The 15,619-nt window shown below is 36.9% G+C and overlaps 1 protein-coding gene across 4 annotated transcripts in view; it reads left to right on the top strand.

Annotated features, from left to right (window-relative positions):
- Positions 1–2,368: 2,368 nt before the first annotated feature.
- LOC135102443 (putative Polycomb group protein ASXL3) overlaps positions 2,369–15,619 on the top strand; it is a 29,392-nt gene continuing 16,141 nt past the window's right edge. For 2 of the 4 annotated variants that reach the window (XM_064007745.1, XM_064007742.1), the window contains exons 1-7: positions 2,369–2,601; positions 5,875–5,976; positions 10,717–10,922; positions 11,464–12,082; positions 12,771–12,894; positions 14,277–14,489; positions 14,980–15,130. In XM_064007745.1, the coding sequence (XP_063863815.1) occupies positions 5,934–5,976; positions 10,717–10,922; positions 11,464–12,082; positions 12,771–12,894; positions 14,277–14,489; positions 14,980–15,130 (1,356 nt within the window). In that variant the 5' untranslated portion in view covers positions 2,369–2,601; positions 5,875–5,933. Of the gene's footprint in view, positions 2,602–5,405; positions 5,647–5,874; positions 5,977–7,513; positions 7,569–10,716; positions 10,923–11,463; positions 12,083–12,770; positions 12,895–14,276; positions 14,490–14,979; positions 15,131–15,619 lie in introns of all 4 variants that reach the window. The other 2 variants (XM_064007744.1, XM_064007743.1) reach the window with 2 other exon arrangements.

Below are 15,619 nucleotides of genomic sequence, written 5' to 3'. Positions count from 1 at the left end.
GGGATATTAGTATTTGTCTCACCGTCAGTGTATTAGGTTGTAAGTGAAGGATATGGTAGTTTGGTTTGGGGATTCCGAGGCTTCTGGATGTAGAACCGTCGAGCCTTCGAGAGGGGCACTCTTTTTAAGAAGCAAGCCTTGGATGCACGGAGACATATACAGTAATCAGTTAGCCACAACTAACTAGAGTGAGATGAAGCTGAAGAGTAAGTAACCGAGGTTTGCAGAAGTGTAACTGTAGAGAATGGTCATACAGTCATAATAATCATGAAGCGAAATTCCTGCAACTTTCCTGCATGGCTTGCTTCGTGTCTCCTGTGGCGACAGAGAAAGAAAACACCGGGCACAGCGTAACATTTCAGACACCTGAAGACACAGATGGCTGCCGTTATCATTGAACACCGAAATTTTCCGAAAAAGGCCTGAAAACTTGATAAGTGTTGTATGCGCAGTCTTTGGTGCTGTGGAGAAGCAAAATGCAGTTCATGATGCCAGTGTGTATGGTCCGTTTGGGGAGATGTACAAAACGTGCGAAGTCGAATTCTTGCTACTGAATTCTAGCTACTGAAAAGACCAAGGACTGAGTCAAGTTTGTCTGGAGCTTCTGTACTGAGTTCAGTGGGCCTGTGCAATTCGTACTGTGCAACATTGCAAATTCTCTCTCTCTCTCTCTCTCTCTCTCTCTCTCTCTCTCTCTCTCTCTCTCTCTCTCTCTCTCTCTCTCTCTCTCTCTCTCTCTCTCTCTTATATATATATATATATATATATATATATATATATATATATATATATATATATATATATATATATATATATATATATATATATATATATATATATATATATAATTTTTTTTTTTTCAGTGCAAAATACCCATAGCTAGGGTAAAATGTTCGGACCAGCCTCACTAGATGTGACTTTATGATGTCATTGTCAAGGCCTATCGAGCTGGCATTATTTCCTCTGGGCCCTGAGTAATTACTGCATGTACGCGAGTATTTGTTTGTTTGTTTTTTATTACAGAAGTAGCCCATAAATAGGCAACACAAAGGAACGAATGAATATAAAATAACTTCATACAAAACACAAGTTTATGCTGAAATACACTATAGAAAACTAATAAAATAAAAAAAATTGTTCTATTTGAACATAAACTATTTTATTTCTGTAAGCCTTAAAATTTTGACCACCTCTTGCATTCTTTTTCATAAGTTCTGTGTTATTGTCAGAATATTGAAATAGTATTGTCCCTAAACGGCGAGACATTAACCAAGCTGATTAGAACCCATTCCTACTCATTTTTGGGGGAGCGGCAATTGAGCGAACCTTATTATATTATTTATTTAAAGTCTCTGGCCAGCTTCCATTGTGTATTGCGCAGATCATGTAAATGGACGACAGTTTTCAATAAGAATATGACAGGAAGACAAGTCAGAGGCTCAGATTGCCCCGAACTGCCGACTTCTTGGTTAACTTGATTAAAAACATCTTTCAAGTGCCTCCTTGGGCTACTCAGATATAATATATACCTGAGCATCCTTTTACGTATGATTTAGCCCTGTTTCCATATTTCAGTTCTTTTCCCTGACTGTACTGAGATGGAAAAAAAAAAAAAAGACGTGTGAGGTAGCAATGCGAGCACAAATGTTACAAAATTGTACTTGTACCTACAGTGTTCTACATAGACATGTGCCCACAAGACTGCTGTGAATCTTTCAAAAAATCCTAGCATAACATGTGGAAGCTACTGAAGTATTAATCTGTCTTCACTTATCTTGATCTTCCAAATTAAATATTTTTCACACTCTTGTTTGTTACTGATACGCAGTAGCAGATGTCTTACATGAGTAATTAAGATAACCTTCGACAAAAAGGAAGCCTCGTATGATAAAGAGAGAGTATCCTGAATACTATTATAACAACATAAATCCACATCTGAGAACAATTAAGGCAAGTAATTAACAAACGGTAGCTGGGCGTTACCTGTCCTACGGTATGGTTCCTGTCTATCTCTTGCTTAAATCTGGATTTGTCTAACCTGAACTTATTACTACTGGTTTGACCTGCAAGAATATTTCCCATATTTCCTGTATTTCACATGTTAAAGTCTTTTACGCATTTAAAACCTCTAATACGCAGATCACCCCGTATTTTTCGCTCTTCTGCTTTGTGCGAGGCACGGTACCCATCCTTGTAGTATATACTACAATCATTTTAATATTTTTTCTTTAAACTGATTGTCAATACGTATGCACACACATTCTATAAGGGGCTAATATGCTGCCGGAGAATAATACGTAAAACATTGTAAGGGAAGTAAATTGATCACCATGATTTATTTTATTTGATGCAACTAGCATTTTTTTTTATTTGTATGCATTTATAACAATCACATACTGAATTTGAATGTATGTGACCACATTTGGATGGGCTGGTAACAAGAGCGTGGGCGCATATCGCGTGTCAGGCGTTCCCTTTGTCCCCCCTGGCGGCCGGGGACTCAACCTGGGCTAACGCATCAACAATGGCTGACACCCTCACTCTGCCCTAAACTGAGATGTCTTTTGTCCTTCCCATGCACACCGTTCTGTTATGCCACAAGTATGTATCGCGCCTCTGTCAACTAGCGGCCACTAGCATGTCTGTAGGTTGATTGTCATAAGGTTGTCATTGGCCAGGAGGGAGTACACGCCTGCACAAGGCATGGAGGGGCTGGCCAGGAGCTGAGGCAGGGTGGAGGCTCACAACACCACCCTCGCTTGCTGGCCCGGGGCTTTGTATACCTGCGTCACCCCGACTGCTGGAGGTGCACAGGTGTGGGGTGGCTGTGGGCACGGGGCTTGGGAGAGGAAGGGTAGTGTTGTGGTCGTGGGAGTCTGGATGTCATTATTGCCGTCATCTATTATTTACCGAACTGCCTGTTCAGATGTTGTTTCGGTAAGCTGCATCCTTCAGGTACTCTGCCCTCGCTTATTTCGTTGCGTGTTTTCGTCGTTCGGAATATTGTGATTGCTGTACGTAAGTATAAGTGTAGAATATACTGAAATATTCAAATTTGTGAGGTTACTCACCTGAACGTTGTTTTATTGCACATTACTTTTTGATTGGTAAAAGTTGTCATTATTTGCACAAAGGGTGTCATAGAGATGTGTAACTGTATATAAAACTAAATTTAGGCACCAGACAGCACACATTATATTAACACATTTGTTTATTCTTGTTAGGTTATATTAATGGCCAAACACAAATCCTTATGAATGTATTAGGTTAATATTATATAAGTGGTAATTATTGTAGGTGCAACCAGTAATGATTTTTCTTATTTTTAAGATGTGTTTTATCTAAGTTGCATATTGAAATTTTAAAATAGACATTTTCATTAGGTAGGCTTATCTTTAACTTTCTTCTCATCAGGAATCCTAATGAGAAATTAGTCACAATGTAATAACTTGAGGTGGATGGCTGGGTATATTTTTGACAAATATTTTTTAGACATTTATACAAAGATGATTTTTCTTTTTAGCTGAGAGTGTTGAGGAAACCATGAAATAGCAGAAGTTTGTTTTAGCAAAATTTTAAAAAAACTGTATCACTAGGGCAAGATGTAAATGCCCTGGCTTTGAAAGCTGAAAAACCATGTTTGAGATATGGCATACTGGAATACTTTTCAATGCTGCCTTCCTGATCTGTAGGGTTACTTTCTGTATATGATTAGATAAGTTTTTCAATCTTCCTTTTCACATGAGACGTATAATGTATAAAGGGTGACTGAATCGAGATTGAGTTTTTGGCATCATCTTGTAGCCGAGTTCCTGCATGGTGAAGCAAGCCAAGGAAAGGGCGACATTAGAGTGGATGATTCAGGAGCCCAAAGCTGCATGATTTTTCTGTCAAGCTCGGCCGGTGCAGGTTGTGTAGATTGTGGTGGTCCATTTAAAAGACATGCACAGCTTAGCCAATGGAGTGGGCGTTCCCTAATCCCATCAGTGTGGCATGAAGTGCTGCGTACTGTTAAACACAGTGCAGAACAATTATGTGGTCTATAAAGTATGCAGGAAAGAGTTTATAGTACTCTGGGGGCCTCTGAAAATGAGGCTCCATTCTTTTATACTTTGGGTTATTTATTTATTTATATATATATATATTTTATCAATTTATTTATTTTATTTTTTACTTATTTCTTTATTTATTTATTGTTATTATTTTATTATTATTATTATTATTTACATAATCCAATGTCCCTCGATGAAAGTTATCTTTAATGATTGAAAACATTAAAACAAATTCATAAATAATATAAATTAAAGAAAATTCCCAAAAGCATACAATTTCTGAACACAGCTCTAACAGTCTATGTTTTCACCCTGAAAGGAAGCAAAATTCTTGCCATCATTGTAATTTTCTTTATGTAGTCCAATGGCTTTTGTTTCGAGCTTTTTATGAACGCAAGAACATTGAAATCCACCAATGAATAGCAGAGTTCCAGACATAATTTTAAAACATCCTTTAAAAGTTATTTTTCAAAAGTATAAAAATGACAGATTGCCCCTTAACACTGTACTCCTCATATTAAATGAGTATTTATAGATTTTACTTAATTTAAACAGGCAAGACGTGCTGAACATCAGAGAGGTAGTTTTTGCTTCAGGCTCCTGGTTCCCCACCTTTCAGGTATTATCTTACAAGAGTCTACTCATTCCAGTTTTAGTGTTTTTCCAAATTCATTTGGTAGACAGAACATGCAGATATCAAAGATATCACTCATTCTTTCACAAACAATACACAGGTGCCATTTTTTTCAGTCTCCATTTGCTTATTACAGGTTGACCATCAATGGGTCTTTAGTTCTAGAGCTGTGCTGAATTAGCCATTTTCCTGGATTGACTGAGATTTACCTCTTGACTCCTCCAATGCACCTCCCACTATGTCTACAGAGACTTAAATAGTGCGCCCAGTGTTCCAGAGAATGTTTTCAGATAAAGTGGAATGGTTACTGTACTAATTGTAAATTAAATAAAAGTATCATGGAACAGGAAATTGGAAACAAGCCTGTCAAACTCTTGGACATATTCTGCTGCTCATTTTTCTCCACAAACTGTATGCACTGAAATGCCGTGGCATTTTGGTGGGTGGGGTTGACCCGCTCCCTCCCCGTGTCATTGTTACTCTATCCTACATTATGTACTTGTCTGTGGGTTGTTGCAGCCTATCTCATGTTAAGGGTTTGAGTCTCCCCTGTTACAGCATGACTTGGAGGCATACTGAGCCCTCTGTGTTAGACTCTTTGTGTTAGCATATTGCATGATAGTGTATATGTAACATACCAAGCTTTTTTCATTAGCCACCAGCTTCTCAGTTTCCTATGTGTAATCTTGATACCACATTTGATTTTTTGTCACTTCTAGGCCATAGACTGAAGCTCCTTGAAATTCTCTTAAGAATATATTTGGTGGCCCAAACATAATCTACACTCGAAGAGAATTGACTTCAGTTCAGAGGTCCAGTGGTGACTGTAAGATTAGGCAAAAGAAATGCTGACTGTTGTTGAGCTGAGGTGTCAACAGTGAGAACCATTGTTGAGCTGAAGTGTCAACATAAAGCTTCACAGACAATATCAACATGTTCATTAGACATTACACACATTGGGTGAGAAAAAGCTGGTGGAACCAGAATTTTACTTATCCCTATATTCTTAACTTTTTTCCTGAAAATCAGATATGAATATAATTTTCATAGGTGGAAAATTGTGCATAAAAGGGTATACTGTATACACTCAGTTTTTTGTGCTGCATTACTAAATTTTATTTTTATTTATTTATTTGTTATTATTATTATTTATTTGTATTTATTTATTTTATTTTATTTTTTTTTTAGGTGAAGTACTTGAAGAGCATGGTGGTTTGGCAAGACAGTATCTTATTTAATGTTGCCACATGGAGACACTAACAGTGCCTGTCTTGGATCATCCTCTTCAAGGTAAGTATTTTGAAATTTAGGATTTAATTCTTTTGAGCATGTGAATTCAGACTGTTAGGTATAGTGTAAATTTGCCTTAACAAATGGAGGTCTATCCTTTGTTTTATGTTTAGGGAAAAAAAAAAGAATGTAATCCTCTCCCAAAGGTATTTTGATATTATAAGAATGTGTTACTCAAAACATGTTGAAGCAATGTAGCACACAGGGCTTCAAAACATTACAAATGGTGCGTACCACAGGCTAAATGTATACTCCACAGTACCCTCCCGAGTTTCATGTTTACTTTCTTGCAAAGCCATAGTGCTAAACTCAAGAACTGCAAAACTCAGGATATTAAAAACACTGAAAAATGCTTATTTATTTCAACTGCATAGCGTAGAACTGTGTGAGTGTGTTTTATCCTCACATCTGGCAAGACACAGCAGTGTGGCACTGCCTTGTTTAGAACTGTGTGAGCGTGTTTTGTTATCACGTCTGGCATGCTGCAGTGGAGCAGCACCACCGCATGTAGAATTATGTGAGTGCGTGTTTTGTCCTCACATTTGTTGTGATCCAACTTTGCACTACCATCACATCTAGAACTGAGTGAGTGTGTGTGTGTTTTGCCCTCACATCCAGCATGGTTCAGAGGTGTAGTGCTGCCACAGCATGATACACCACACTACAGCAGATGTGGCAGCAAGACCCCTCTTGTTTCCTTGCGTGTGTTTTCATAGTGCAGCGGCACTGTTTCCACGTAATGCTTTAGACTCCCGGGTTTCAGTGAGTAGGTGATGTAGTATTCCTCAGATTGGAAGTTAGACCTAAGACCATGAATGTTGCTGAAGTCATAGTAGAGAAAGAGGAGGCATCAAGACACTACAGGACTGCAGTGAAAGGAAAGCCTGACTTGGGGACATTTATGGTTTCCTCCCCAGATGGGGACTCAGGAGCTATTGTTTTTTTTTCAAACTATGAATATAATTTTGGTAGTAAAATCTTGTGTGTAAATTGTAGTGTGTGTGCTGTAGTGTTGATAGAGGAGTTGTCTTTAGAGTGCAGGCTGCACAGTTGCTCATTGCACATCTGATTTCAGCTCAATGTGTTGAAAATTTCAATTCTGTCCTTTGCTTGTGATCCAAATGATTTGTAGTGGTTGCATGCAAGTCCACTGTCGTTTGTATTCACAAGTCTAATAATGCTTATCTACCAGCTCCCAGACATTGCCATTGCCACAATTGCACTCTTACTGCAAATTTGAGCTATGTATCTTCTCTTCCTGATGTATTTTGATGTCATAAGTCAGATTACTTACATACACTTGACCTTCTGCGTACCTACATGGAATATGCAAGTATCATCCATTTAGGAAGAATTTTTGTGAAGTTACAGATCATGAATTTGCTTTGATCAAATATTTGATCCTCATACTTCCTCTGCTTTGATTTTGCTCATCTTTTCATGGACTCTTTTAGTTGTTATTTTGCCATGCACCTAGCCTGGTATATGCAGCAAACTATAATTACCATATTCATTCTATTCTTGTTTTCCTTTATAGACTGGGACAGTACTTGCCTTTGTCCAGTCTCCAGACACTTTGCCTTCCTTCCAAGGTAGGTTACTCATGATCCAGTCTCATAGCTAATTTCTCTGTATTTTGATATTTTGTGTGTTATTTCATCACTGTGTCTGATGTTTTCTCACTCTAGCTCTCAAGTCTTCCCTCTTAATGTCATCCCTTTTATATCCTTCTACTATGCTTTTTTCTTTCTTTTATCTATAATCATTGCTTTTTCATCATTCCTCAGATTCATGAGATTCTGAATTTATTGAGTTTATTCTTCAACCTTGTCCATACTGTTGATCAGCTTCCAACTTGCACCAGATTTATATGTTAGTGAAAAAAATTCCTTTCGCATGCATAATTTGAAACTTTGTTAAACTCAAAGATTATGAGGATTACTTGTTTGAGCATCCTCATTGCCAATCTTGTGATGATTGGATGCATTCTCTCTCTCTCTCTCTCTCTCTCTCTCTCTCTCTCTCTCTCTCTCTCTCTCTCTCTCTCTCTCTCTCTCTCTCTCTCTCTCTCTCTCTCTCTCTCTCTCTCTCTCTCTCTCTCTCTCTCTCTCTCTCTCTCTCTCTCTCTCTCTCTCTCTCTCTCTCTCTCTCTCACACACACACACACACACACACACACACACACACACACACACACACACACACACACACACACACACACACACATTTATACTGAGCATACTTTGTACCAACATAAAGAAGGTCTGGTTTACTCGTAGCTTGGATTCAGGGTACTGCTTATCCTGCTGACAATCCAGATTTGATCAAGAAGAGACTTTGATGCCACAGCAAACATTGTTTTCATTCTATACAGTATTCAACAAATTACAAGAATTAGTACTTAACTCTTAATTATAGAATATGCTTTTATATTGTGTACTGCAGGCTGATATAAGTGTTGCAGTCATATATAAAGTTAAATAAGCTGAGCTGTGATCTGTGATGATTCATTTAAGCTGCTTTTATGGAGAAACATAACCACATCACAAGGTGTGTGTGTCTGCGTACACCTCAGCTCATGATGTGGTAATGTTGTGATATTCAGTGAGTGTGCACACCAGAATGTGAAAAGCCACAAAATGCAAAACATAGCCAGTCCAGAGCATTTCAGATAAGGGATCTGCTTGTATACATATTATTTTGTATGCAATATAAATCTTTAAATCCAAAAGGCACAGAATGAATTATTCAGGTTGTGAAAAATTCAGACCTTAGGGCAGCACTAGAACAGAGAGTATTTGTATAATGATATTAACATGCACACAGTGTACGTGATAGATATAGCATTGAAATCTCATGACTTATGGATTTAGAGAAGGTTATGGATTTAGAAAAACTATTTGATAAGTGATAGGAAAGGAATGTAGGATGTCTTCAAGTTGCATGCTATAAGTGGTTGGTTGTTGAAAGATGTAAAAGTTTTTATGAGGACAGTAGAGCATGTGTAAGGGTAGGAAACAACACAAGTGAATGGTTTCTGGTCAAGATGCGGTTATGTCACCAATGTGTAATGTCACCCTGGCTGTTTAACATCCATAGGATGGTGTGGTGCAGGAAGTTAATGCCAGAATGTTGGGTGTAGGATTGGGTCTGGTAACAGCAGAGGGTGAAGAGTGGAATACAAGTCAGTTGCTGTTTGTGGATGACACAGCATTGGTGAAAGACACAGAAGTTCACAAAGCTGGTAGAGGAGTTTGGATGGGTGTGTAGGAGAAGACAGAAAACTAGAGAAGGATAGAGTAAGGTAATGAGGTGCTTGATTTAGGCAGGGGGTAGGATGAATGTAAGGCTGAGTGGTGAGCTGGAGGAGGTAGACTGTTTCAAATATCTTGAATCTATAGTCATGGTGGATGGAGGAGTAGAGACAGGTTAGAGCTAGGGTGAAGGAAGCAAGTGTTATGAATCATGAATACTGTCCATAGAATGTTCACATTTCTATTCAACTATTCATATCTCTGATGCCTCACTCCCAGTCCCAAAAAGAGTGCCATGGGAGGAGAGCCTCCACCTCTTTCTGTCCAAACTTCTTGCCCGCTCAAGCATGTGGCCTCTACATCTCTTTCACAGGTGTATCCTTATACTTTATTGTTCCACCTTTCAAATGGCCTTCCTCTTCTATTAGCATTTTCAGTTTTCCTCATATATATATATATATATATATATATATATATATATATATATATATATATATATATATATATATATATATATATATATATATATATATATATATATATATATTTTACAAACTCTGCTCTTCATCCTATCAGTATGGCCATACCATCTCACTGTTCCAGTTCACCCAGCCCACTCCATGGTTTACACCACTTGTATCAGTGCACTTGCATTGCTAGTAATGCTGAAATAAGTGGTCATAAATTAACAGCAAGGAAACTATGCAACAGAAAATTTGGACCACCTCATTTATGAATGAGCTACCATCGGGCAGTATATTTGGCATGTTTTGGTGTGGATATTTCATATTTGGAGACACGTCAGTTTTTATCCTGCTTTGTATTTCCTGGCAGTAGGCATCTCAGCCTTGAGCTGCCTTGTTGCCATGTTGCTGTCTGTCTCCCACATTGCTGTCAGCCATCCATTGTCCATTTATTTATTTGTTTTTTATTAATGAATTAATTTTATTTGTATACCTATTTATTTATTTTTTATTTTTATTTTTATTTTTATTTATTATTATTATTATTATTATTATTATTATTATTATTATTATTATTATTATTATTATTTCATTTTATTTTTATTTTATTTTATTTTTTATTTATTTTATTTTTTTTCTTTTACATGTACAGTTACACATACATGCACATGCATGTGTGTGTGTGTGTTTGTGTGTGTGTATACATATATAACTTCCTACCTTTAGTAGTCTTTTAGTGATCAAGTTGCGCTGTGTTTCAGTCCATTTCTGATTTGGACAAAACTGACAAATATACCATAAAAATTTACTACAGAAGAAATTCTGCTCTAGTATTGCAGCATGAAGCTCCACAAAACTGGAGATTAGGAGATTAACTATACCAAGCAGAAAGTATGTGTAGTTGTCTTTGCATCTTTTTTTCAGCAATGCTCAGTACCTGCCATGTACATAATCACAAGTTTTGTGGCCAAAAGTTTGATCATTGATTACACGTGCATTACATTACAAATTTTGTTTTTCAGAAGACGAAGAGGCAGACCAAATGGGGGACGAGTCCATGGACACATCTAATGGCAGTAGGGGGGACGAGATGTGCCGGTTGTCTGGCGGCCTGGATGAGGAGCATGTAGCCATCAGCCAACTCTTAGAGTTGCCTCACCATGGTGAAGATACGGCTACAGCAGTACCTCCTGATCCACCAGATCTCTCTCCTGGTCTTACACACAAAGTAAGTCAGGCTTCATTTATATATTAAGCATGAAAGACTTGATTCACATATTGTATATCAGTCCAACTATTTATGATATCAACAAAGGAGGATTACTGACATACACACACACATTTAAACAAGTAAGCAAACAAATATACACACACACACACACACACACACATAGTGTACCAAGGCTACTATTATTAATACGTGTTAGCACTCCATACAGACTGATCAGAAACTTTTGGATCACTCTTTTTACAAATTTTTGAAAGCTTTGAATAAGATTTTTGTATCTTTTTCTTGATTTATGAATGCAGAATTTATATTTATGAACAAATTTCAAAAATGTACTTAAAAGAATACTGAGAAATGTATTAAATGGAAAAAATCTTGTTGATCCTGATTCACAAACAGTTTTTAAGAAATGTAAATCATTGTAGATTGATTCAGTTCTAGTTTTTTCCTGATGCTAGATATGTAAATATGTTAGCTAGAAATACTAGACACATAAGACTGATATAAAGATTATTTGTTATTGATATTACTTGTTTTCCAGGTGAATGGTGCTGTTATACGGCGAGTATCCTATCATGGAGCAGCTGGCAAGCACGCGCTCCGCCAACAAGCACGGAGAAGAAGGCGGAACACTTCTATTGCTGCTGGAAATTCGCCACCAATTACCCGTGTTACCATGAAGACAGTTGCAGCCACATCCCCAAATCCTGCTCCCCATGCTGTCCAACCTGCAAACACAACCACTACCACAACTATGACTACAACTGTCTCTGCTTCCATGACCACACCAACAACCTCAGCTGTTTCTGCCTCCAGTAATACTACAACCACTTGTTTGTCTACTAGTTCAACCACAGTGACATCATTATTATCTCAGCTCCCTGAAGCATGTACTTCATCAAATGCAGCAACCTCTCCCTCACCCCCCATTTGCAGAATGAGCAATAAAATGGCTCATTCTCCTAACCAGTCTAGTACAAGACTAAGTAACAAAACTTGTGTGTCAAGTACTTATCATCCAGTTCTTGGAACAAGAGTTAGTTCCCGAATAGCAAATAATGCAGCTACAAGTGGACTCAGTCATCTAAACTCTGGCACTTCATATATGACAAATCTGACTCAAAGTGGTGCTTTTCCAAACATAGCTTCAGGCATTCAAGGTGAGCTTTCTTCATACATATCTTACTGCATCTGTCTATGTGCTTATACAGTAGAATGTTGATTTAACGCAAATCAATTTGAAATGGCACCTAAAAGAAAGATTAAAAAATCAATATATAAAACAAATAGTTTTGATTTTATGCAAATTGAAATTGGCGCACATTGTTTTCTCGCCACAGGAATCATTCCATTAAAATAACAGTCTGACTTGCTGTGAAACTGATTTAAAGTGAATCCTCGTGGACCCTAATTTGTATTAAATTGATGTTCTACTGTGTGTGTGTGTGTGTGTGTGTGTGTATATATATATATATATATATATATATATATATATATATATATATATATATATATATATATATATATATATATATATATATATATATATATATATATATATATATATATATATATATATATATATATATATATCATACATATGTATATATATATCAACCTATGTCTCTGTCAATGTCAATCAAACTTTCAACTTTGTATATGTATTTTCATACCATTTATTATGAAAACCTAGAACTGCTGCAAAGAACATATTGATCTTTATACAGAAGCAATAAGTAAGAAATTCATAATTCATTGGGAATGGCAAAGTAGAAGTTGTGGTACATGTAAGGAATAAAGAAGAAACTGAGGAATTTGTATGATGTCTTCTCTGGGGATTTTTTACAGCTTCCAGAGTAGTGCGCATTCCTGCTTGCCAGTCCTCTCCTTCGTCCCGTGATGCTTCATCACCTTCTATGACAACAATGCAAACATATCTTGCTGGAATCCCAGGTTTCAAACCTCGTAAAAGGTGAGTTTAAGATTTTTGTCACACACATGGCTTAGAATCAATGGATTCCTGCACAAGGCTGTTGTGCAGTTGTAAAAATTCAATTTTAATAAAAATAATAATTTTGGCAAATGTTGGTTAATACATATATAGTAATGACTTGTCCAGGCCCATTTTATGCTGTCACCCACAGCTATGCCATTCTTGTGTTTCACACGTAGGCTCTGTTTCAGCATTCTCATCTTATTTCATCACTTACTCATTGATGCCCTCAAAGTTTTGTTTTATCCTCATCTGTTCCTTTTTTTTGCATTTTTTTTTTTTTTTTTTTTTTTTTTTTTTTTTTTTTTTTTTTTTTTTGCATCTTTTTAGCTATCTGGCTTTTAGCACCTTGCACATTCATATTCTTATTATAAGTACAGTTCATTTTCATGTTCTATTTCATCCAATTTTGAGATTGACACTGGCAATCAGGTGAATTGAATGTGGTGAACAAGGAAAAGAGAAAGACTTAATAGAAAAATAGGGTAGTTTGTAATGAGAGAATGTCAAAAAAACTAAAGGCAAAAATTTATAAACATTGATAAGATCAGCAGATAGTGATCTATAGAAGAGAGAAAGAGTCATTTAAGAAAACAAAATGATGGAACTAGGAAAAGCAGAAATGAGAATGTTATGATGGGAAGTGGAAATTTCAATCTGAGAATAAATAAGAAGCAAGGAATAGAGGCAGGAGCAGATTATACCAGTGAAATAATCTGGAAATAAAAATTGAGGTTATTTGATCATCTTATGTAAAGAAATGAGGAATTCAATATAGAATATGTAAGGATTGACAAAGAATGATATAGAGAGTTGAAGTTGCAGTGGAGCAGGAGATGCTATGGAGATAACATGATGTACACAGGGCCAACCCCTGCCACTAGGCCAATAACAAGAGGGAAGATTTTTGCCCTCAACTCCTTTGTTCTTGCTAGTCTCTTCTATCTCTGCTTCTTTACTTTTTACTGCTTTTCTTTGCTATTTACTGCTTCTTGATTGCTTACCAAATTCAAAACTTGATTTTTCATCTCCACTTTAGTGTCTCAGTGACTTCACATTGCTCATTAATTTTACCTCTTCATTTTTCACCTCATTTTCATCACTCGCCTTTCCAAAAATACTGAATCTTGTGTACATCTGTGTTCACTCAGCCATTGTAAAATTATGAACACTTAGGACTATAAATATGAATATGAATTGTATATATGCATATTAGAACAGTAAGTAGAATTCTAATTGTATGAGAGTGGTATATAAATATAAGGAAGGAAATTAATTATTTGAGTGTGCAAAATAGGGTTAATTGTCACCTATATAAATTGATGATGTATTTACATAACTGATGATTTCTTTTCTTCAAGGTCTCAGCGCAAACTTTCTGCTGCAGCACAATTAGCACAGACTAAGGAAGGGAATGTTGACCTTGAGACTCCGGACTCAATTCTTGCTGGTGTCAATGTGCGAGCAATTCTCAACAAACACACCTTCAGCACTCTTCCTCCAGCCTACCAGCACAGGCTTATACAGCTCTTGCCTCTTGTGGATCAGGCAGTTGGACCGGATGATGCACTCAAGTAAGACATAATTGAAACAGTAGTTTTTTATATATTTCCTTGGTTCTTGGGGAATTTGAGTAACATGAGTAACATTGTTTGCCTACAGTGTGATTTTAAGGTTAATTAAAATTCATTCTCTTCATAAGTGTGTGTGTGTGTTTGTGTGTGTGTGAGAGAGAGAGAGAGAGAGAGAGAGAGAGAGAGAGAGAGATGATTGATTTATGTTTGTGAAGATGTATCTTGCCTAATATAATGTCCTCTATGTGCCAGTGTGAGATACTTTTCCCAGCATATTCACCAACATTGCCTTTGATGGCAGAGATGTCTGGGCTAACACTTCAAGGGAGGCCAGCCTAGTTTGTAGATAAACTTATTCAAAGACTCCAAATTTTATGTTTAAACTTTTCATAGAAGGTAGCAAAATTATGCAGACCTCATATCAGCATACAGTGAATACATGTTTATGTGACCGAGTGGATAGTTCTGATTTTTTTTTACATTATTTCAGATTAACAACAACAAGCCTCAACAATGAATTTTTTGGTCGTGCTTGTGAGTCCTGGCGTTGTCGTCTGGGAGAAGGAGAGTTTACTCATGATAATCAGATAAAGCTGAAGGTTGAAGCTGAAAAAGAACGCACAAAGCTTGATCCTTGGAAGGTAAAGTATATTGTATCAGGAGACTTAAACATTTCATGAGCTTTCACATCTGTATTATGCTTGTATCCCTTTCCCTGCACAGATTTCTTCATAATCAGAGTCTCTCTCTCTCTCTCTCTCTCTCTCTCTCTCTCTCTCTCTCTCTCTCTCTCTCTCTCTCTCTCTCTCTCTCTCTCTCATTAACTGAATTTCTTTAATGATAACTTGCAAAAACAGAGTTACTCATTAATTGTAGTTGTGTCAGTTTCATAAGTGCAATCATTTCTTGATATAAGCCTCTTTTTAGATTCCACTACAAGATAGAGACCTCGCTAGCTTTTCTTGTTTTTCTCAGTTGACTACCTCACTATTTCAGGCCTGTTTTTCTACCTTAACACTTTGCTCCCTCTAAGACCATCCCCCAAGGGCATGGCCACCACAGTAGAGCCTCTACCTCTCCCTATCCAAACATTCCAGGCCACTACAGCCAAATCTCTCTTTTCATTATGC

Source organism: Scylla paramamosain, chromosome 7, assembly GCF_035594125.1.
Source record: "Scylla paramamosain isolate STU-SP2022 chromosome 7, ASM3559412v1, whole genome shotgun sequence".
Taxonomy (NCBI): Eukaryota; Metazoa; Arthropoda; class Malacostraca; order Decapoda; family Portunidae; genus Scylla; species Scylla paramamosain.
The sequence above is the reverse complement of the archived record's forward strand: the minus strand, read 5'-3'. Positions and strand labels throughout refer to the sequence as shown.